The 22,779-nt window shown below is 36.3% G+C and overlaps 1 protein-coding gene across 4 annotated transcripts in view; it reads left to right on the top strand.

Moving 5' to 3' along the window:
- C3H4orf17 (chromosome 3 C4orf17 homolog) overlaps positions 1 to 19,946 on the top strand; it is a 46,816-nt gene extending 26,870 nt beyond the window's left edge. For 3 of the 4 annotated variants that reach the window (XM_058721829.1, XM_058721833.1, XM_058721832.1), the window contains exons 4-10: positions 1,470 to 1,534; positions 7,053 to 7,196; positions 7,757 to 7,813; positions 15,462 to 15,543; positions 16,940 to 17,126; positions 18,067 to 18,110; positions 19,572 to 19,946. In XM_058721829.1, the coding sequence (XP_058577812.1) occupies positions 1,470 to 1,534; positions 7,053 to 7,196; positions 7,757 to 7,813; positions 15,462 to 15,543; positions 16,940 to 17,126; positions 18,067 to 18,110; positions 19,572 to 19,774 (782 nt within the window). In that variant the 3' untranslated portion in view covers positions 19,775 to 19,946. The remainder of the gene's footprint in view (positions 1 to 1,469; positions 1,535 to 7,052; positions 7,197 to 7,756; positions 7,814 to 15,461; positions 15,544 to 16,939; positions 17,127 to 18,066; positions 18,111 to 19,571) is intronic. The other variant, XM_058721830.1, reaches the window with a different exon arrangement.
- Positions 19,947 to 22,779: the final 2,833 nt, after the last annotated feature.

Below are 22,779 nucleotides of genomic sequence, written 5' to 3'. Positions count from 1 at the left end.
ATACCATAAAACCCAGAAACTTAACAGTTAGGTTTGCAAGAGTCCCCTAATGGGAGTTAAGTGTTGCCACCTGATCAGATGTATATTTCAGATGTGGGGCTAAGGTCATCGTTTTGGTTGCTGTCTGCTCTCAAGCATGACTGGAGACATGGGGTTTTCCTGCTACAATATCCCAGTGTTCAGATGCTGGATTTATGGGTGTCAGATGCCAAGTCAGCAGATACGGTGGCTTTCAGATTGCAGCATGTTCCAGTGCCTCATCTTTAGCCTCAGTGATGTGACAGCAACTCAAGTGTCAGTGGCATCCTGACTCCCCTTCCCCCATAAAGGCTGTGCCCCCTGGCGAGCCAGGTGCAAGACGTTCTTGAAGTGATTTGTGAGGGTCAACGCCAGAGTTCACTGCTCCAGCCCTTCCAGTGATGTTGCAAATACCGCATTCCCTGTCTTATTTACATTTTTGCTTAAAATAGAGTGGTTTCTGTTTCCCTGAAGTGACCACTACCTTAATAGACCACCACCCATAACTTTGTTCTTCCTACTTCCTGTTCTCTTCTGGAGGGGTAACTTTACAATGGTTTTCTCTCTTCAGCTAGAACTAACGAATTCAGTTACTGTTGGGAATATGCAGAAAATCTTTGCATCTTTTAAGAAATTGTTTCTGTTGACTATGTAAAATGATAGCATTATTTACAGAGAATATAGCTTTATTTAAATTAATGCAAAATGAAATTAAGCAAATATTTAAATGGTTTAAAGTGATTTAGTTAGATGATGCTATGAAATGTGTAAGGTTGAGAGACTGATGAAATAAGAAATATAATTAAAAATGTAATTATAACTCAATACACATCCTCTGCTTGTGGCCACAGGGCAAACAGCACACCTATAATCTCTTTAATTAGGAAAAGTGACAGCTATATGGACAGGAAACAGAGAAAAACATGTTTTATATGAAATGTGCACTTTTAAAAATTAGTTTACCCAGATCAAGAAAATTCTTCTAGTCTTTCTTTATATCATCTTCCTGGGCATTGAATTAGTTTTGTAAATATCAATATGCTTTAAAAAATTTTTTATTAGTTTTTTTTTTTTATTTTTGACAGGCAGAGAGAGACAGAGCGCATATGGGGAAGGGGCAGAGAGAGAGGGAGACACAGAATCCAAAGCAGGCTTCAGGTTCTGAGCTGTCATCACAGAGCCTGATGTGGGGCCTGAACTCATGAACCGTGAGATCATGATCTGAGCCGAAGTCGGACACTCAACCGACTGAGCCACCCAGGTGCCCCTTAATATGCTTTTATTATGTTATTCTGGTATAACTCTACCTGCAAGTTTTTCAACAGATCCCTGAGTTGACTTTAATTAAAATCCAGATATACTCTCATTTATTTCAGCAACTGATGTATATGTTATGTGGTAGAATTTTTTTCTGTTTGATCTAAATATATATTTCTGCGTCATCATTTCAGAGCCCTGCAGAAAAATCAGGGAGTGCTTCAAAACTTCCAGTGAGAATCCCTTAGCAATTAAAAAGGTAAAGAAACAACTATGTACAGTTACCTATTTAATTTGACTTCTGTCATTTCCTCTCCTTCTCTTCTCATAACTTTCTGAAAAGGCACATTTCATAGTATCTTTAAGCTTTATTTAGGTGTAATTAACACAATATAAAATACACATAGAGTATACAATTTGATGAATTTTGACAAATATATATCCACATCTGGGAAGCCACCACTGAAATCAAGAGAATGAACATACTAACCACTCCCACAAGTTTTCTCAAAACCCCAGCCCTGGCCCTCCCACATGCAAATATTTATCTGCTGTTGCTCAAAATTAGCATGCAATGTTTTAGGCTTTTATATAATGAAATCATATAATGAGTTATTTTTTTAAATATGGTTTCTTCAGACTCTTAACTCTAAAGAACAAACTGATGGGTGGGGGTTGGTTAAAAAGGAGATGGCGATTAAGGAGTGCATATGTTGTGATGAGTGCCAGGTGATTATGGAAGTGCTGAATCACTATATTGTACACCTGAAACTAATGTTATACCGTATGTTAACTAAATGGAATTTAAATAAAAACAAAAAAATGGTTTCTTTAACTCAGCATCAATATTTTAAGATTCATCCATGTTGTTATGTTCATCAGTAATTCATTCCTTTTTATTGCTGAGAAATATTCAATTGTATGGGTATCCCACAATTTGTATACGTGTTCACCCGTTGATGGACATTTAGTTTGTTTCTAATTTTTGCTGAAGCTGGTATGAATATTTGTGTACTCATCTTTGTATGGATATATATTTCTTTTCTCTTGGGTAAATACATAGAAGTGGAATGATTGGGTCTTATAGCAGGTGTAGGTTAAAATTTTTAAGAAATTGCCAATGTGTTTTTCCAAAGTGGTTTTACGATTTTACATTCCTGCCAGCAGTGTATGTTTCTTTTCCTCCACATCCTGCCAACACTTAGTATAGTTAGTATTTTATAATTTTAGCCAATCTAGTGGCTAATGGTATCTCATTAGCCAATGGTATCTCATTGTAGTTTTAATTTGCTTTTCCCTGATGACTAGTGAGGTTGGTATCTTTTCATGTTCTTACTTACCATCCCTATATGGCATTTTTATGAGAAATGTGTGTTCAAATCTTTGCCCACATTGTAAATTGGGTTGCTGGTCTTTTTATTATGAAGTTTTAAAGGTTCTTTATATATTTTAGGTAAAAAATCTTTTGTCACATATACATTTTGTAAATGTTTCTTCTAGTCTAATGGTGACTTTTTTTTGTAACAGTGACTTTTGAAGAACCAAAATTTAGAAGTTTGATGAAACCCAAATTTAAAATTTTTCTATCATAGTTTCAAATCCACATGATGTTTATCTCTCTGTTGTGTCTTATTGCAAAGACTAGCCTCTAGCCTAATGTTGAGTAGAAGTGATGAAAGCAGATAACCATGTCTTGCACCTAATCATAGGAGAAAAGCTTATATTTTCACCATTGAATATGATGTCAGTTTACTTTATTTATAGATGCCCTTTATATGGCTGAGGAAGTTCTTTTCCATTTCTAGTGTCCTGAAGCTTTTATCAGAAATAGGAATTGGATTTTGTCAAATGCTTTCTCTGCATCTATTTGAGATGATCATATTTTTCTTTTTTAATCTGTTAATATGGTGATTGTTTTGGTTAACTTCCAAATGTTAAACTACCCTGGCATTTCTGGGGGGGGAAAAAACTCAGTTGGTCATGATGTGTTACCTTTTTATATATTTAATTTCATAAAACATTGTTTAACATTCTTGTGGCTATGTTCATAAGGAATACAATTTTGTAGTTTACTTGTAATGTCTTTTCTGGTTTTGATAGAGCGTATACTGGCTTCCTAGAATAAGTTGGGAACTTCTCTTTAAAATTCTGGGAGATTTAATGTAGAATTGGTGTTATTTCTTCCTTAGAAGTTTTGTAGAATTCATCAGTGAAGCCATCTGGGCCTGGAGTTTTCTTTGAGTCAAGATTTTTAACTACAAATTCAGTTTCTTATTTTCACAGATTTAGACCATTCAGGTTATCTGTTTCTGTAGTGAGTTTTGGTGGTTTATATTGTTCATAGAATTCATCCGTTTCATCTAAGTTGTTGAATTTACTGATATGAGGTCATTCATAACATATCCTTTTAATGATTCTATGATCAGTAGAGATGTTTTGTGTCTCATTCCTGACACTGGGAATTTGTGTTTTCTTTTTTTCCTGATGTATCTAGCTAGATTTGTTAGTTTTATTGATTTTCTTAAAGAAGCTTTTTTACAAAAAGAAAGTTCTTTTCTTAAAGAAGCTTTTTACAAAAAAAAATTATGAAAAAAAAGAAGAAACTTTTGGGACACCTAGGTGGCTCAGTCAGTTAGGCGTCTGACTTCAGCTCGGGTTATGATCTCACAGTTTGTGAGTTCGAGCCCCGTGTCGGGCTCTGTGCTGACACTCAGAGCCTGGAGCCTGTTTCAGATTCTGTGTCTCCCTCTTTCTCCCCTCCCTCACTCATGCTGTTTCTCTCTCTCAAAAATAAAATAAAACATTTTATTTTTTATTTATTTATTTAAAAAAAATTTTTTTTTCAACGTTTTTTATTTATTTTTGGGACAGAGAGAGACAGAGCATGAACGGGGGAGGGGCAGAGAGAGAGGGAGACACAGAATCGGAAACAGGCTCCAGGCTCTGAGCCCTCAGCCCAGAGCCTGACGCGGGGCTCGAACTCACGGACCGCGAGATCGTGACCTGGCTGAAGTCGGACACTTAACCGACTGCGCCACCCAGGCGCCCCAAAATAAAACATTTTTAAAAAATTTTTAAAGAGAATAAGCTTTTCATTTTGTTGATGATACTTATTTTGATTTTTTGTTTATTTTATTGATTTTTCATTTGTGTCTTTATATAAGATGAAAGCTTAGGTCATTGATTTCAGACATTTTTCCTTCCTAATATGAGCATGTATTAATATAATTTTTTTAATAAACAGTGCTTTGGCTGTATACCCCAAATTTTACAATGTTGAGTTTTCATTTTCAATCTGTTTAAAATACTTCCTAATTTCCTTTTTAATTTATTCCCTATTGGTTACTTAAAATTATGTTATTTAATTTCCAAATATTTGGAGATGTCACAGATATCTTTATGTGATTGATTTCTAATTTAATTCCATTGTGGAGAGAGAGTATACTTTGTATACTTTGAAACTTTTTAAATTTATTGAAACTTGTTATATGGTCAAGAATATGGTCAATCTTGCTCAATTTTCCATGTACCCATAAAAAGAATGCTCACTCTGCTGTTGTTGGGTAGACTGTAATATAAGTATCAGTTATGTTGGTTGATACTCTCATTCAGGTCTTCGACAGCCTTACTGATTTAGCTGTCTGCTTTTCTCTATCACTTATTGAGAAAGAGGTGTTGAAATCCCTGACTATAGTTGTGGATTTCTATATTTCTCTTTTAATGCATATCAGCTTTTTTGGAGTCCCAGTGGCACAATTGGTTAGCACACAGTACTTATATCAGGTTTTAATCCTGTATTTTGAAGCTCTCTTATTAGAAGTATAACTATTTGGGTTTGTTATGTCCTTTTGATCAAATGACCCTTTTATCATTATAACATTACTAATTTCAATCCTCATAACATTCTTTGATTTGAAATCTATTTCATTATAGAACTATTCAGGGTTTCTATTTCTTCTTGAAGTGATTTTGGTTATGAAATTATTCATTGCATTGAAACATTCAGATTTATTGATAATGGTATACATAATAACCTTATATTATATTTTAAATATATGCAACATCTGTAAGATGTACCCTTTTACCTTTCAGTTTTGTTAATCTATGTCTTCATTTTTCAACAGAAGTTTATCAATTTTATTAGTATATCAAAGAATTAATTTGGGGGGTTTTGTAGATCCTCTATGTTGTATCTTTCTTTTCCATTTTGTTAATTTATGTTACCTTTTCCTTCTTTCCATACATGTACTTTATTTTATTGTTCTTTATCTGACACCTTTGGTCTTTCTGATATATATATTTTAGCTATAAATTCCTCTCTGAGGACTGCTTTCACTGCTTTTGTAATTTTTGCTATCAGCATTAATTTAAAATTTTTTCTAATTTGCACTATAATTTCTTTTTGCCTCATGACTTAGCTGCTGGATATTATGTATGAAAGTTATTTGTAGGAATCTGAAGCTTATGACAAAAGGACTTTTTTCCAAAGAGAACTTGGTGCTTGCTTCTGTAGGAACCCAGACGCCTTACCACCCTAGACCAACTTAAATGAAGTTCAAAGCTTGATCTCAAGTTGTATTTCTTCAAGGACCATTGCACTTCTAGGTCACCTTTACCTTCAGGGTGTAGTCCTGTGTTGGCCCTTATTTGGGTCCTGAGCTTTGAGTCTTGTCTTTCAGGCTTTCAGGACCTTTTAAGCTGTCACAAGAAAAGTTTTCACTCTTCAGGATCTGACAATGACCTCAGGCCACAAATGGCTACTGTACTCCCTACAACTCAGGCTTCTCACTTGCCCTTTATGTTGGCCTATTAATTCCTACTTTATTCACTCCTTGACAGCTTTAATTTTTTTTTTATTTTAATCTGCCTTTTTAGTTGTGTCCAGTGGGAGAGTTGAACCCAAAAAAATATATATTGTTATTCCCTAAAACAAGAAGTCTTTTTATATAATAAACTTTAACAGAAGAATGCATCTACATATGGTATAGCTTTACTTTCACTAAATGTCAATAGTTCAATATTGTTCTATCAATTCCAATCATCACAGTCCCCAGTTGTTGGCATATTCAGCCACTTGCGTCTTTGTGTCTGAAATATCACTCACTTCTGAAGGTTAAAAGCCTTTCTTAGAATAAGCACACAGATTTAAGGCTTCTATAACTCTTCTTGAACTTAAAGCTCTTCTAACCTTTTTAAAAAATTCTAAATTTCAGGGTACATTTACTTCCCAGAACAAGAAAATAGCCTTTCTATTTCCTCTTCCAGTTAATCAAGGGAAGTAATTTAGTTGACCTCTAATTCTCTAGCTCTCAGTTGCTATTCAGCAGAGCAAGGAGACAGCAGTTCACAACATGTAGTGTCTTCACAGACACTGCATGAAATCTTTTGAGTGTCTTCCTCCTGTCATGAAAGAGAAATCTTCCTAACTTAACGGAAAATCTCATGTGGTATCAGTTTGTTGTTATCTGGAGCAGCTAGATAAATAAAGGTTACACATCAAACATTTAAAAATTATTATCTTGTTGTTTAACCAAGGGTTGAAACCAAGGGTTTAAAATGGCTTCACCAAAAGTAAATAATATCTCACTATGTGTTCTGTATCTAAATGAAAATATTTGATAATTAGATTTTTAAGGGAAGGTTGAAACTAACCCCTCTTTACTTTTATGTATGCCTCTTCTTTAGCTACAATATTTCTCATTCATTTTATATTCAACTTTCATAGAAAATGTGAGTGGATACAAATGCATATTGATTATATTATGCCTTTGATTTAGGAAGAAATTAAGGTAAAAAAGCCACTGTCACCTCCAAAGGCATGCTCTACTGCTGGCTCTTGTTCTTCAGAGGTGATGAGTACCAAGACCGACGTCAAAGAGAACACCATTTGCATACCAAACTATCTGGATCAGGAAATCAAAGTAAGAGGCAGATTTTTTAAATCCATAACTTAGGAACAGCATGAACATACCAAAAGTCACATTACTAACATCCTTAAAACTCTTTAGTGGCTCCCCCTTGACAACTGAATTGATTTAAAACCACTTAGCCTGAAATCCAGGGCCTACTTCTATTTTTATTTCCAGTTTTCTCCCTGGAATCCCTTCACTGTTATGGAAACCTAACCTTTGGTTTAGGCATAATGAAGAACTTGGCATTTGCTGAACAAGCTCAGCCCTGTTCTTCCCATGTTTTTCTTTATCATCTTCCCAATGCTTGAAAGGCACTACTTCTTGCCATTAGCTATATATTTCCTGTACATATTTTAAGGCAGAGATTCCTCCAATCAACATCCATCTCTCTCTTATCTGTGGAAAACTGTTTCCTCAAACCTACTCTGCCTGGGGTTATAAACTCAGTTATATTTATAGTAATATGTCATATCAGACTACTGGAAGGTTCTTTCCAGCCACAATTATCTCTGAGAATGACATATAATCAAGAATAAACCAATCAGCTGGTATCTGTTTTCCTTCTTTAGATCCTTTTGGTAACCTCCACATTGCCTCGCCATAAGACTCACTACAATAAATTAAAGGTGAAAATACTGTAATGATGACTTTGATAGCAGTTATAAATAAGTCTTTAGTAGCAATTACAAATAGCAGAGCATGTTATTAGGGTTATTATTGAATAATCCTGATAAGGAACTATTTTAAAAATAAAGCATAACAGTGGCATTGGGTATAATTATGCTGATGATTAAAATTGGGAAGGAAAATAAAAGGAAGGGAGGAGAAGAGGATAGAGTATCTGAAGACATGTGTTGCAGTTATACATGATTTCCTGATGATTCTGGCTAAAGACTTTCTATTTATATAGAGTCTTCAGAATCACTGTCTGTCTACTCACTACTGTCTGGCACCATAGATCCTCTAAAATTCGCTCATTTCCACCCTTAGGGACTTTCCCTCTCCTTGATCCTCTCAGTGGTCACCTTCTACTCATTAAAGTCTCAGTTTAAATATCACTTAAAAATACTTTCCCTGACCATCCAAAGTCACTACCTAGTCACTCTCTATACTATTACTCTTTGTTATTTTTTGCATAATGCATGCCCTATGTGATATGTTTCTATTTATCTGTTTCAGTACTGTCTCTGTTTCCTTGCTCCACTCACACCAAAATTTAAGTCTTATGGATCTCATACTCATCTGTCTTGGTTACTGCTTTATCTTCTGTGCCTAGATAAGTGCTGGGCACCTAGTAATTATTAAGTGAGTATTTATTGAATGTTGAATATAAACATTAAAAAGAAAAGTTCTACCAAGATCAAAGTGGAACTATAGAAAATCAGCTAACTATATAGGTCCTCAACTCAACCAAATGATAAACTGAGTACAGTTTTAGTAAGACTGTTTTCCTTCTTTATGCACATCAAATAATAGACCAGCAACATGATCTTATAGAACTGGGCTTTTGGGCATCTATTTAAAAAGCCTTCCTCTCAAATGCATCTTCTACCTCACAGATTTTGACTTAACTGGACATTAATACAAAATCTACTAAAATGTACTCTTTGAAAGAAGGCATCCTATCTTGTTCACAACTGATTCCTCAGCGCTCATCACTTTGCTTGAAAACTATTAACTGGCACACACAGCATGGCATTTTATCTAAGAGTTCGTGGCTATTTGTTAAATAAATGAAAAGAGAGGGAGTAAAGTGAGAAAATAGGTCTTACCCAAGTTTTTTGGCTTGTATGAATGAGTCCTAAAAATAAATCTCATCTTGGTGGTATTCCAACCTTCCATGCTTTCAAAAAAAAAAATCTGAAATATCTTCCAATTTCCTACTATCCAAGCTGGTAACTCTGAATGGCCGTGAAGTCAAGAAATGTTTGTGCAAGCGTGTGTATGAAAGACTGTACGGTTTTACAATTATTACTTTACGGGAAAAGAAAAACAGAACTCTGTGTCTGTTCATATCTTGTTTTTAGATTTCCTCTTCAAAATCTCGAATTTATAGAAATAAGTCTCTTTACTATTGGCACAAAAAGTCTGCCAAACACATTCATTTACTTTACAAATATCTAATATCAATGACAAAATACTAGAGTTTGGGGATATAGCTCATTCCTTCACTCACATAGGTTATGAGAGAGATTGTGCAGGTGTTGTTAAGAACATATAGGAGGAGATTTTGGAGCTGAGAGAGTCTTCAAGGGGAAAGAAACGTAAAGAATGTTTAAGACATAATTAGAAGATGAATAGAAGTATGGAAGAGATCATTCTCAGATGAGAGACCTTCATATCTAAAGGCTAAGAGGTGAGAGCACTGTTTATTCAAGGAATTAAAAACAATATGGCTGATGCAGAGTGCAGGGAGAAAGCTGCAAGAGATGAGGTTGGAGACTTATGCAGAGACCAGAAATAAAGGCTATTATCAGCCATATTGAAATGTTCAGATTCATCTGAAGTACTATGGGAAGGTAGAGTAAAATTTTAAACACTGAGTTATACTGAAATTACTTTGTAAGTATAAGAATTAAAAGGTCAGATTGTACTTTTTTTTTTTTTTTTAATTTTTTTTAAATTTTTTTTTTCCAACGTTTTTAATTTATTTTTGGGACAGAGAGAGACAGAGCATGAACGGGGGAGGGGCAGAGAGAGAGGGAGACACAGAGTCGGAAACAGGCTCCAAGCCATCAGCCCAGAGCCTGACGCGGGGCTCGAACTCACGGACCGCGAGATCGTGACCTGGCTGAAGTCGGACGCTTAACCGACTGCGCCACCCAGGCGCCCCGGTCAGATTGTACTTTAGAAAAATCACTCTAGATACAATATGCAGAATTAATTTGGAAGGGGGAGGCAAAATTGCAAGGGAGGTACTGTGCTTCCAAAATGTTAGGTTAATTCCAAGACTTAGCTTCCTGCTGTAAACAACTATATAACCGGGAAAAATACATGAACAAACTATTTTCAAGCATTAGGCAACAGACAGTGTAGATTTATGATGGTTGATAGAAAGAAGGGAAACCATTGAGATGATCTCCACTTTCAACCTAGATTTCAGCCTGGGCTTACTCCTAATCATGGCACAGAGAGGGGGAAGCCTAAACAGAACAATAACAGAAGTAACAGCTTCACTAGGTAGAGAAAAAAGAGTTTAGAGCTTGGGGACTCTGAAGTGGCTGGAATTTACAAATAAGATACTAAAGAGGAAGAATCTGTGGAGAGAATGAGCTCCAGAAATCTGTATAGGGTTCCACAAGTCTTTAGTTCAGTATAAGTTACATAGCACAGGATGATATTCTGAGACCTGGAAGAAGAGAGCTAGTGGGAAGTAGGACATAGCTTAGAGACGCTGGCGTTCTGGTCTGCCAGAGTGGAGAGACCTTACTGAACACACCAGGAACTCAACTGAAACCCCAGAAAGTCACACCTGAAAAGAGAGTAGGGTACTCTAGCCCTCAGTAGGGGCTACTCTAGATCTATAACCTCAAGTCCTAGAAACACACAATCTTTCAAAACTGAACCAGGAAGAAAAACAGAAAATTTGAACAGACTGATTACCAGTAACAAAATTGAATCCGTAATAAAAAAATCTCCCCACAAATGAAAAGTCCAAGACCAGATGGCTTCACAGATTAATTCTACCAAACATTTAAAGAAGAGTTAATACCTTTTCTTCTTAAACTATTCCAAAAAATAAAATAGGGAGGAAAATTTCCAAATTCATTTTATGAGGCCAGCATTACCCTGATGCCAAAATCAGACAAAGGCACTACAAAAAACAAACAAACAAACAAAAAAACACAAAATTACAGGCAATATCTTTGATGAACACATATGTAAAATTCCTCAACAAAATATTAGCAAACGAAATTCAACAACACATCAAAAGGACCATTCACTATGATCAAGTGGGATTTATTCTATAGATGCAAAGGTTGTTCAATATTTGCAAATCAATGCAATATATTACATTAAGAAGAGTAAGGATAAAAACCATATGATCATCTCAATAGATTCAGAAAAAGGTTTTGACAAAATACAGCATCAATCTGTGATTGAAAACTCTCAACAAAACTACATTGGGGAACATACCCCAATGTAAAAAAGGCCACATATGAAAAACCCACAGCTAACAAAATACTCAATGGTGAAAAACTGAAACTTTTCCTCTAAGATCAAGAATAAGACAAGGATGGCCACTCTCACCACTTTTACTGAACGTAGTGCTGGAAGTCCTAGTGGCAGCAATCAGCAAGAAGTGAAATAAAACACATCCAGATTGGTAAGGAAAAAGTAAAAGTTCCACTAGTTGCAGATGGCATGATACTATATACCCTTAAACACTCCACCAAAAAACTATTAGAACTAATCAATGAATTCAGTAGAGTCACAGCATACAAAATTAACATACAAAAATCACCCGTGACTCTAATAACAAGGTATCAGAAAAAGAAATTAAGAAATCAATCCCATTTATAATTGCACCAAAAGTAATAAAATACCTAGGGATAAATTTAACCAAGGAGGTGAAAGAGCTATACTCTGAAACTATAAGACACTGATGAAAGAAATTGACAAAAACAATAGAAAGATATTCTATGCTCATGGATTGGAAGAATTAATATTGCTAAAAATGTCGATAGTACCTAAAGCAATCTACAGATTCATTGCAATCCTTATCAAAATACCAAAAACATTCTTCACAGAACTAGAACAAATAATACTAAAATTTTATGGAACCACAAAAGACCCTGCATAGTCAAAGCAATCTTGGGAAATAACTAATCTGGAGGTATAACACAATCCCAGATTTCAAGACATATCACATAGCTATAGTAATCAAAACAGTATGGTACTGGCACAGAAATAGATACATAGATCAGTGGTACAGGATAGAGAGCCAGAAATAAACCCATTCTTATATGGCCAGTTAAGCTATGACCAAGGAGGCAAGAATATACAATGGGGACAAGACAGTCTCTTCAACAAATTGTATTGGGAAAACTGGATAACAACATGAAAAACAGAGAAACGGGGCCACTTTCTTACACCACAGACAAACATATACTCAAAATGGATTAAAAACCAAAATGTGAGACCTGAAATAATTAAACTCCTAAAAGGAAGCATAGGCCGTAATCTCTTGGACATTGGCTTTAGCAATATATTTATGGATATGTCTCCTCACGGAAGGAGGACAAAAGCAAAAGACAAAAGCAAAAATAAGCTACTGGGGCTACACCAAAATAAAAAGCTTTTGCACAGCAATGGAAACCATCCACAAAACAAAAAGGCAACCTAATGAATGGGAAAATATATTTGCAAATGATATATCCAATAAAGGGTTGATATCCAAAATATACAGAGAACATATACAACTCAACATCAAAAAGCCAAACAATGCAATTACAAAACTGACAGAGGAGGGGCACATGTTAATCATCCAACTCTTGATTTTGGCTCAGGTCAAGATCTCACAGTTGTGAGATCGAGCCCCATGTCAGGTTCCATGTGAAGCCTGCTTGTGATATTCTCTCTCTCTCTCTCTCTCTCTCTCTCTCTCTCTCTCTCTGTGTGTGTGTGTGTGTGTGTGTGTCTGTTTCTGTCATTCCCCCACTTTCTCTTTCCCTCTCTCTCAAAAATAAATAAACATTAAAAACAAATGAACAAAAAAACAAAGAGCACAGGGCTTAAAAATGTTGGAGAAAAAGTATTATGTAAATGTGTCAGGCACATATTTGGTAAAAATATATTATTAAAAAAATGTGCAGAGGGAGGTGCCTGGGTGGCTCAGTTGCTTAAGCATCCGACTTCAGCTCAGGTCATGATCTCACATTCATGAGTTCGAGCCCCCCCATCGGGCTCTGTGCTGACAGCTCAGAGCCTGGAGCCTGCTTCAGATTCTGTCTCCCTCTCTCTCTGCCCCTCCCCTACTCTCTCTCTCTCTCTCTCTCTCTCTCTTTCTCAAGAATAAATAAACATTTAAAAAAATGTCAGAGGATCTGAATTGACATTTTTCCAAAGATGGCCAATAGACACATGGAAATGTGCTCAGTATCACTCATCATCAGTGAAACGCAAATCAAAACCACAATGAGATATCACCTCACACCTGTCAGAATGGCTGGTATCAAAAAGGCAATAATAACAAGTGTTGGTGAGGATGTGGAGAAAAGAGAAAGCCTGTACACTGTTAGTGGGAATGCAAATTGGTGCAGCTACTGTGAAGAACAGTATGGAGTTTCCTCAAAAAATTAAAAATTGGAAATACCATATGATCCAGTAATTCCACTACCCAAAGAAAATGAAAACAGTAATTCAAAAAGATGTACGCACCCCTATGTTCATTGCAGCATTATTCACCATAGCAAAGATATGGAAGCCACTCCAGTGTCCATTGATAGATAAATGGATGAAGAAGACACATATATACATACATACACACCATATCTTATACGTACATACATATACGTATATACAATGGACTGTTGTTTCATCATAAAAAAGTGTGAGATTGTGCCATTTGTGACAACATGGATGGACCCAGAGGGTATTATGCTAAGTGAATAAATCAGACAAAGAAAGAAAATACCATATGATTTCACTTACATATGGAATATGAAAAACAAAACAAATGAACAAACAAAACAGACTCTTTTTTGGTTAAAAATGTTTTAATGTTTATTTACTTTTAAGAGAGAGAGACAGACGGAGTGTGAGTGGGGGAGGGGCAGAGAGAGGGGGAAACACAGAATCTGAATCAGGCTCCAGGCTCTGAGCTGTCAGCACAGAGCCCGACTCGGGGCTCAAACTCAGGAACCGTGAGATCATGACCTGAGCTGAAGTCGGACGCTCAACTGACTGAGCCACCCAAGTACCCCCAAACAGACTCTGAAATACAGAGAACTAGTAGTTGCCAGGGGGTAAGTGGGTAAGGGGATGGGCAAAATAGGTGAAGACAATTAAGAAATACAAACTTCCAGTTATAAAATAAATAAGTCATGGAGATAAAAAATACAGCATAGGAATTGTAGCCAACAATATTATAATAATGTTGCATGGTGCCTACATTAATTTGGTGAGCATCGAGTAACGTATAGAACTGTCAAATCACTATGTTGTACACCATGTTGTATTGTATGTCAACTATACTTCAATAATAAATTTTTAAAAAAGGAAAGATTTCAGGCACGCTAGGGAAAAGGATGTTGCAGAAGCTCAAGCAAGAATCGATGATAGTTTAGACTGGGCCAAGGGTGTGGAGATAAAAAGAAATGGAGAGATTTGAGAAATATTTAGAAGAAAGAATTTACTGAACTTGTTGTCTGGCAGCATACTGTAGATGCAAGGGAGTCATCCAGGATGAATCGCAGGGTCTGGCTTGGACATATATTCAGTGTATGCCAGAGCTGTCTATCGAGGTAAGGGAACCAGGAGGAACCAAGTGTGGAACAGGTTTTAGAAAGAAGAAGATGAGTTTAGTTTTAGATAATTTGGGTTCAAAGTATCTATAGTATATCTAGGTGGATACATTTGGTAGGCAGCTGGATACATAGGACTGAATTTCAGATATGTCTAAATTCTAAGAACAGACACAATTTAGAGTCAAACTGGAAACATCATTACTTGTGCTTAAAGTTTTGTACTTTAATGCTTATTATAGTCCATTTTTATTAGAATTATTTCATATATTTATCTCCTCTATCTTCCACATTTCAGACCCTAGCTCCGAATTTAAAACACACACACACACACACACACGTCAAGGAAGGATACTGACTGCCAAAAGTGAATTATATTCCTAGCCCATTGGACCAACCACTGTGTTCAGGGAACTGAGGAAAAATGACTCCAGCTAGATTCACCCACTACGGTACAGCAGGGATACAGTTGTGTGACTGGAAAATCCCAATTAGAACCCCATGGTGCAGTGGGAAAGGATCCATTCCCCAAAAAGAAGGAAAGTGAATTGCCCCTCCGGAAGATGTGGATACTGAGCAGACAAAACAAAAGGAACACTGTATTACCTAACCCAAACTATTACTTGTATTGATTTTTTGTTTGTTTTCTCTTTGAAATCTGGTTCCCAGGCTAAAATCCCAATTGACTTAATTGAGAAGTGGGTACAGAGTGACATTTGGGCGATAAGATTGTGGAGACAGTAAAGGAAATCTTGTAACACTTACACCATTTATTTGCTCACTCTGTAATTCTAATATTCTCTGTCAGATTCTGGCAAAGCTCTGTAACGTTTTACGTACTGATTCCCTGGCGGAAGTTCTACAGTGGCTGGTTCATGCCAGCACAAAAGGTGAGATTAAAATAAGCATTTGCAAACACTGGGCTCGGTTTATTGTCAGAAAATGTGAATGCACCAATATGTGAAGTGTTCTACCCTGGATTTGCAAAGATAATGTTGCAATATTATTTCCCTAGTACTTCGGTATCAGAGTCTCTGTAGTCCTCTATAACTCTATAACAGTCCTCTATACTGACTGTATGCAACTGGTCACTCAGTGACCCCAAATTTGGTATGCCCCACGTTAAGCTGCTTTGGGTGGTATGAAACACGTGTGTCCAGGGCTGGCTTGTGCTTCTTCTCCTAAGTCCATACACCGAGGTGTCTCCCTGAGTATATTTTCTGGCCTACCGTGAACCGTGAACACAGAGCCTGTTTCCTTTCTCTGGTATGGGTGCCTATTGCACAGCCTTCCAAGTTCTAGATTCTAACAGCTCTGCCAGTTCCCCCACCCAAATCATCAACTCAGTCATCTCTCAGCCTCCTTTTGGGCCTGTGTGGCCTGTTCCATGAAAACATATACCAGTCCCATGTGGGCCAGCCATAAATAGCATAGAGTGGCTTCCCTCAAACCTAGCTTGTCATCAGATTGAGGCAAAACTTCTGAGGTGGGCAGGGCCTGAGAATTTGCATTTCTAACAAGTTCCTAGGTGCTGATAATGCTGGTCTGGGGGCTACTTTTTGAGAATCTGCACCAATAAAAGTTAGGAAATATTGATGTGTTAGAGATAGACTAATATCCTTAAATGGGGAGAATTTTGGCAATAGTACTTTACCCAGGAATTCAAGACTACTTGGCAAGCAATTAAGAAGTATTTGGGGGCAAGGAGTCTTTGATTATTATTTTTTCTTTTTAAGAATGTAACTTAAAAATATACACAAGTAATTAAGTACTTATTGTTGAGGGGAAAAACCCAAATGAACCAGAAAAAAAATATGAGAAAGGAAGAATAATAATAAAATCATCACAGACATCATTTCAGTGACTACTTTGGTAAATATCTTTATAGACATCGTATAACTATTTACTACTTAACTATTAGTCTGTAATTAATGAGATTATATTGTACTTATTATTTTGTGTAGATATGCTTTCTTTTATTTGGCAGCAGCCTGAAAGGCTGGGTTTTGTACTCAATATTTAAAAAGAATTCCACTGCCATTCAGGGACAAGTGCCTCAGTGAGCTAACAGCTCGGGGCACTCTATAGTATCACAGGTCAATAGAAATCAGGTTGATGTGAACCAATTTTTCTGCAGAAACCTTGACTCATGAATAAATGCCTACTTGGAAAACGGATTACCATACCAGCCTTTCACACTAGAGTGCTGGATAAAAGAACCAATCCTGCGTTTCTAGTCAACATGATAATTATAACCTTTATGCCCACCCCTGTTCTTTAAATCAGAAAAAGAGTGGATCTCAGCTTTGATTCATGCTGAAATGGCTGAGATAAATTTGTTGACTCAACGAAGAAACATCTCAGCAGAACTAGCAACAGAGAGTAGGAAGCCACCCAAAGTTAAATCGCCCCCAAATTCACCTGCAAAATCTAAAGTACTGACCAAATCGAGGGAAAGACAGCAACCAACCAGGTAATTAGATATAATGGCTAAGTAGATATGGTACAGAAAGACTTTCAGTTTTCTTTTTGTTACCTTTCAAAACACTAAACATTCTGATGTTTTAAGTCTCCTTTTTTTTTCAGCAGGGGACCACCATGTGTATTTATTTTCTTTCATTTTCATAAATGTAATATGAGAATTATTCTAAATCCTATTTTAGCCACCCAGACATCTAAGAAAATGTAGTTTTTTTATTTTCCCTAAAAATGGAAGCAATAAAGAAAATGGAAATTGTATTATTATTGTATATTTTGTTGAATGCATATCACACAAGTATCACTTTTTGTGTGTGTGTGTGTAGAACAATGCTAGATTAAAATAAATTGCTTCAATTAATTTCTCTGGCACACTCCTGGAGGCTGCTAGAGGGAAAAATAACTACTACAGCAACTGTAAATTATTTTAGTAGAAATTTTTCTTAAACCTTATAATTTCAATGACAGAAGAAAATACATATTTATGTATAATACCATAGTGAAAGAATGTGGTAAGATGTTATTTAAGTCAGGAGAGAAAGTCTTGTTACTTTAAAATTAAAAGTTGGGTAAAACTTAAACTGAGAAAAAGTAAATATTCAAAACCCAAGTCACTTTAAAAACGTTTGAGACAGAGGAAAGTTCTGTATTGCAAGTTGTCTCCACTTTAAAGTTTCCATAAAGTTGGAAACTGGGAAATAGGATCAGTCTTTCTAACTTAGTGAATAATGTATGATGTACTGTTTAGATATGACTCAAAGTCAGAAGAATTTCTCATTGGAAAGTACCTTTAATAATGTCTACATTGAAAAACAAAGAATTGGGATAAAATATTTAAGATACCTATATACTTAGCTTATTGATCATAGTGCAGTCTATAGAAAATACTTGTTTGTATCTGTGAATTTCATTTTCTATTTCTCCATTTGATTTAGAGTGTCAAGTCAAGGATCTGAAGGAAATAAGGAAGTACCAAAAGGTTAAGTACAGTTTGTGATACTCAGTTGGTATAGAGAAACCAATAAGTATCTATCTATTTAGGGACACAGACAAGGACAGGGACCTATGGTTTTAAAAGCAGTGCAATACCATAATGATTTCCAATTACTCTTAAGGGACAGTGTGTGCTGAATTTCTCATTGAGATAAATTTGACATAAACTTAACTTTGTTTTGAAAGGCAAAGTGCCTCATCAGGGACAGACACTCTAAGAAACAAGACAGCAGGATACATAGGTTTGGTCTGGCCAATCCAGGAGAGGCCCTGCACTGACCTAACAAAAGGACAATGATGTCAGGGTTTTGCTTCTTCATAGGTTAACTGTGAAGCTAAGTGATTTTAACTAGAAATCAAGTCAACCATAGAAAACAGTAAAATGGCAATCAGCCACAAGCAGATGCTTTATGAGACAGCTAAAAAACAATAGAGAGGAGTAGTTCTCTGTCCCAGCCACACCCTACAGTTTGGACCAACAAGAATCAAGAGTTGTAGAATGTCCTACTTTGGTTCAGAATAGCCCAACTGAAACATCCCTGTGGGTTTGGCAGCTCCTAACTTAAAACAAGTGTAGCAATGATGACTATAGAGCAAAGACCAGGAGGAGTATGTCTATAAGCCTCGAACAAAAGTCTGTCCTGTTATATCTACAAGTTTCCCTTATACCAAGAATGATATGGTAATCAGAGTTCTTTGAGGTCACTCTAAACCCCAGCAGCTTTTGTTAGGGTTAACACCAAAGAGGGCCCATGTGTTAATAGGCAATAAGAAATAAAACTTAGAAGTTAGAAAATACTCCCTTATACTGACATGCCAAGGATGGTCTATTGTATCTGATTCCTACCAAACTCCTCACCCTAAGACCACAAAGTCATGACAGTGATGGTTGCTATTACTCAGCTTTATGTCTTACCTGTTGGCCCCAAATATATTTTACCCTATCTAGATATTTGGAAAACTTTTGTATAGAAGCCCCAATCATACTTGTCTCCAGGGGTGATAGTCAGCATCTCCCCAAATCCTTATTCTGGCTTGGGTTTGACCATATAGGTCTTGGGAAGCTCTTATGAATACAATTGACTTGTTTTAATCTGCTTATCTATTTTCTTTTTTGTCTTTCAAAACCATAGATCCTTTTCCTTCCTCTCGCTGTTCCCATTCTTACCTATCACCTCTACAGATCACTAATTCTAATTAATTCCTACCAAAATAATGTTTGATTTTAAGAGGATATAACATAGCCTGCATGTTACAGAAAATATTACTCATTAAAAATGAGCAGGTAGTAAGAAAGATGAGACTGGGTTCTTTTATGAATGTTGGGTATATTTGATTCGCCTAAACTTCATATAGTTTTTTTTTTTTATGTCATTTGCTACTAAAACATGGCAGAAGCTATATTTATGTCTCAATTTTGGCCTTATTTAGACTTTTTCTATTTCAGAGGCTGAACACAGGCCTCCATTTTTTATAAGAAGAAATAAGATGAAAATGCCCATTGCAGAATATTTCAGCAGACCAAAGTCTCCTCCCAGGCCTAAAACTCAGGAAAGCATATCAACAAAACCAATGTCAGCAAGAAGTATACAACAAGGATGCACTCTCTCTCCCCAGAGAGCATTTTATCCTTTAACATTCCAAAGGTAGAAATTCTGGACTGCGCTATTTCTTTCACAAACATGATCTTCACTCCATTACAACATCAAATTATTTTTAAAAAATATTTTGGTATCAAAGAATCAATAACTCCTCTATTTGGTGGCACATGTTCAAAGCACCTGTGTATAATGCTACTAAATAAATATTAATGGAGACAGTATTTCTATTTGTGGTTAATTTTAGCATGATCTGTAAAAGAAGTATGTTTATTTATATACCATATTTCTAGTGTTACACTAATTGCATTAATACATATGCTCAGGGCCCTGATGCTAGAAAAAAACATCCATAACAGAATTAGGCAGCTCCAATTTGACACATTCTCCGAACTCCTGATAGAGGAAAAACAAAAACAAAAACAGAATTTTAACATCTGAGCTAGTTTTCACAATCTATAGTGTTTCATTGTTGTTGGAGCACTGAATGAATTCCACAGTGATTATGAAAAAATAATGACCTTCTCCCAAAAAAGACATAAAAATTATCACTAATTTATGAGCCAGAAAGGAACTAGTTTCTACTCATTGCTAATTGTGAATGATGTTAACAAATTTACTAATATTTAACTTTTTTACATTTTTAAAATAAACCACTCCTGGGCCATAGCTATTATTCTTTCAGTGTATTACTGGATTCTATCTACCAGTTAGCCAATCTTTTAGAATGCTGCATAGATATTCAAGAGATACTATAAATTTTGTGTATGTGTGCATGTGTTGTGCAATCTTAATGACAACATTTATATCACATTTATTGTGTGTCAGGAATTATTCTAAACACTGTAGATACAGTAACATTTACTTTTCACAATAACTATTTGAGATAGCTACTATTGCTGTTCTCTCTCTTTTTTTACAAGAAAACTGAGGTGCAGAGTTGTACTCATTGGGATAGGGTAAACAGTTGTAATAATTGTCATCTTTAAAATACAGAAGAGGATTATTTCTCACATAAGAGTTCAAAGTGTGTGTTGTTAGGTGACTGCTTTACTTGGTGATTCAAGGGCCCAGGATCCTTCCATCTTGGCTCAACCATCACCCAGGGTTTCACTGCCAAATGCATCCTACTAGCAAAGGAGGAAAAGGAGAGTGGAGGAGAATTTTAATTTCCTACGGCTGCTTTAATAAATTATCACATATGGTATCTGTCTTTCTCTGCAGGTTTTCACTCTTATGTGGATCCTGAGAAACTTAACAGAAGACCATGGGTGAGGGGGAGAAAAAAAGAGAAAGGGAGGGAGCCAAACCATAAGAGACTATTAAAAACTGAGAACAATCTGAGGGTTGATGGGGGGTGGGAGGCAGGGGAGGGTGGGTGATGGGCATTGAGGAGGGCACCTGTTGGGATGAGCACTGGGTGTTGTATGGAAACCAATTTGACAATAAATTTCATATTAAACTAACTAGCTAACTAAATAAATTACCACAAACTTCGTGGCTTAAATCAATACAAATTTAATCTCTTACAAATCTGGGGGCACAGGTCAGAAATGAATCTCACTGGGCTGAAATCAAGGTGTTGGCAGGGCTATATTCCTTTTGGTGGCTTTAAGAAGAGTCTGTTTCTTTTTTTCAACTTTTTTAGTGTTTGTTTATTTTTGACAGAGAGGGAGACAGAATGCGAGCAGGGGAGGAGCAGAGAGGGAAGACAGAATCTGAAGCAGGCTCCAGGTTCTGAGCCGTCAGCACAGAGCCCAATGCGGGGCTCAAACCCACCAGCCATGAGAGCCTGATCTGAGCTGAAGTCAGATGCTCAACCAACTGAGCCACCTAGGCGCCCTGGGGAGAATCTCTTTCTTTGCTTTTTTTCAACTTCTAGAGGTTATCTACATTCCTTGACTCCTGAATCCCTTCTATCTTTAGCACCAGCAATGGCCAGTTGAGTCTTTCTCACAATACATCTCTCTGACACTGATTTTCCGCCCCCTTCTTCTACTGTTAAGGACCCTGTGATTACATTGGGCCTGCCAGTTATCCCACTTATCCAAGATAATCTTAATTTAAGGTCAAATGATTAGCAATTTAATTTCCCCTTACTGTGTAACTTCGTAGGTTCCAGGGATTAGGATCGTGACGGGACATTATTCTGCCTTGCACAAGGAGAGTACAACTGCTTAAAGTGTTGGCCTTGAAATGGCAAACATCACTTCTAGTCACATCCCATGGTTGGAAAACAGTCTAGCTGAAAGAGGGCTGATAAAATTCTTAAGCAGGAATCCTAGTCTAGTTACAACTATATTCTATGGAAAGGAAAGTTGAATTTTGGTGGACAGTTAAATCTCTGACACAAAGGTTTAGTGACTGACTGAGAGTGTGGCTGGAACTTGTATGCTTAACCACTAGGCACTACTGATATGTATCAAAACCATACTCACTTCATAAAATTAATATCAAAGCTTTTTCTCTTTTTCTTGTTATAGAGAGGTTTCAATAGCACTGCACATTCCTTTTCCTTGAAAACGTAGTGAAATTCTATTGGACCTATCAGGTGTTGGGGGATGGTAGCCCTTTAATAATTTTATTCCTTCTATGGTAACTAGTCTGTTTATATTTTCTGTATTTTGGAGGACCAGTTTTGGAAATTTTAATTTTCTTAGAAAATTAAGCATTTCGTCCACATTTCCAAATTTATCTTCATAGAATTGAGGCAGATTTGTCCTAATTCTAAATTCCTTGCTCTGTTTATTCTGAAATCTCATTTAAAAAAAAAAATTTTTTTTAACGTTTATTTATGAGACAGAGAGACAGAGCATGAACAGGGGAGGGGCAGAGAGAGAGGGAGACACAGAATCTGAAACAGGCTCCAGGTTCTGAGCAGTCAGCACAGAGCCTGACGTGGGGCTCGAACTCACGGACCATGAGATCATGACCTGAGCTGAAGTCGGACGCTTAACTGACTGAGCCACCCAGGCACCCCTGAAATCTCACTTTTATGTATTTGTATTTTTTATTCAGTTAGCTAATGACTTTTTACATTTTATTGTCATTTTCAAA

The sequence above is a fragment of the Neofelis nebulosa genome, chromosome 3 (genome assembly GCF_028018385.1).
Source record: "Neofelis nebulosa isolate mNeoNeb1 chromosome 3, mNeoNeb1.pri, whole genome shotgun sequence".
Lineage (NCBI taxonomy): Eukaryota > Metazoa > Chordata > Mammalia > Carnivora > Felidae > Neofelis > Neofelis nebulosa.
The sequence above is the reverse complement of the archived record's forward strand: the minus strand, read 5'-3'. Positions and strand labels throughout refer to the sequence as shown.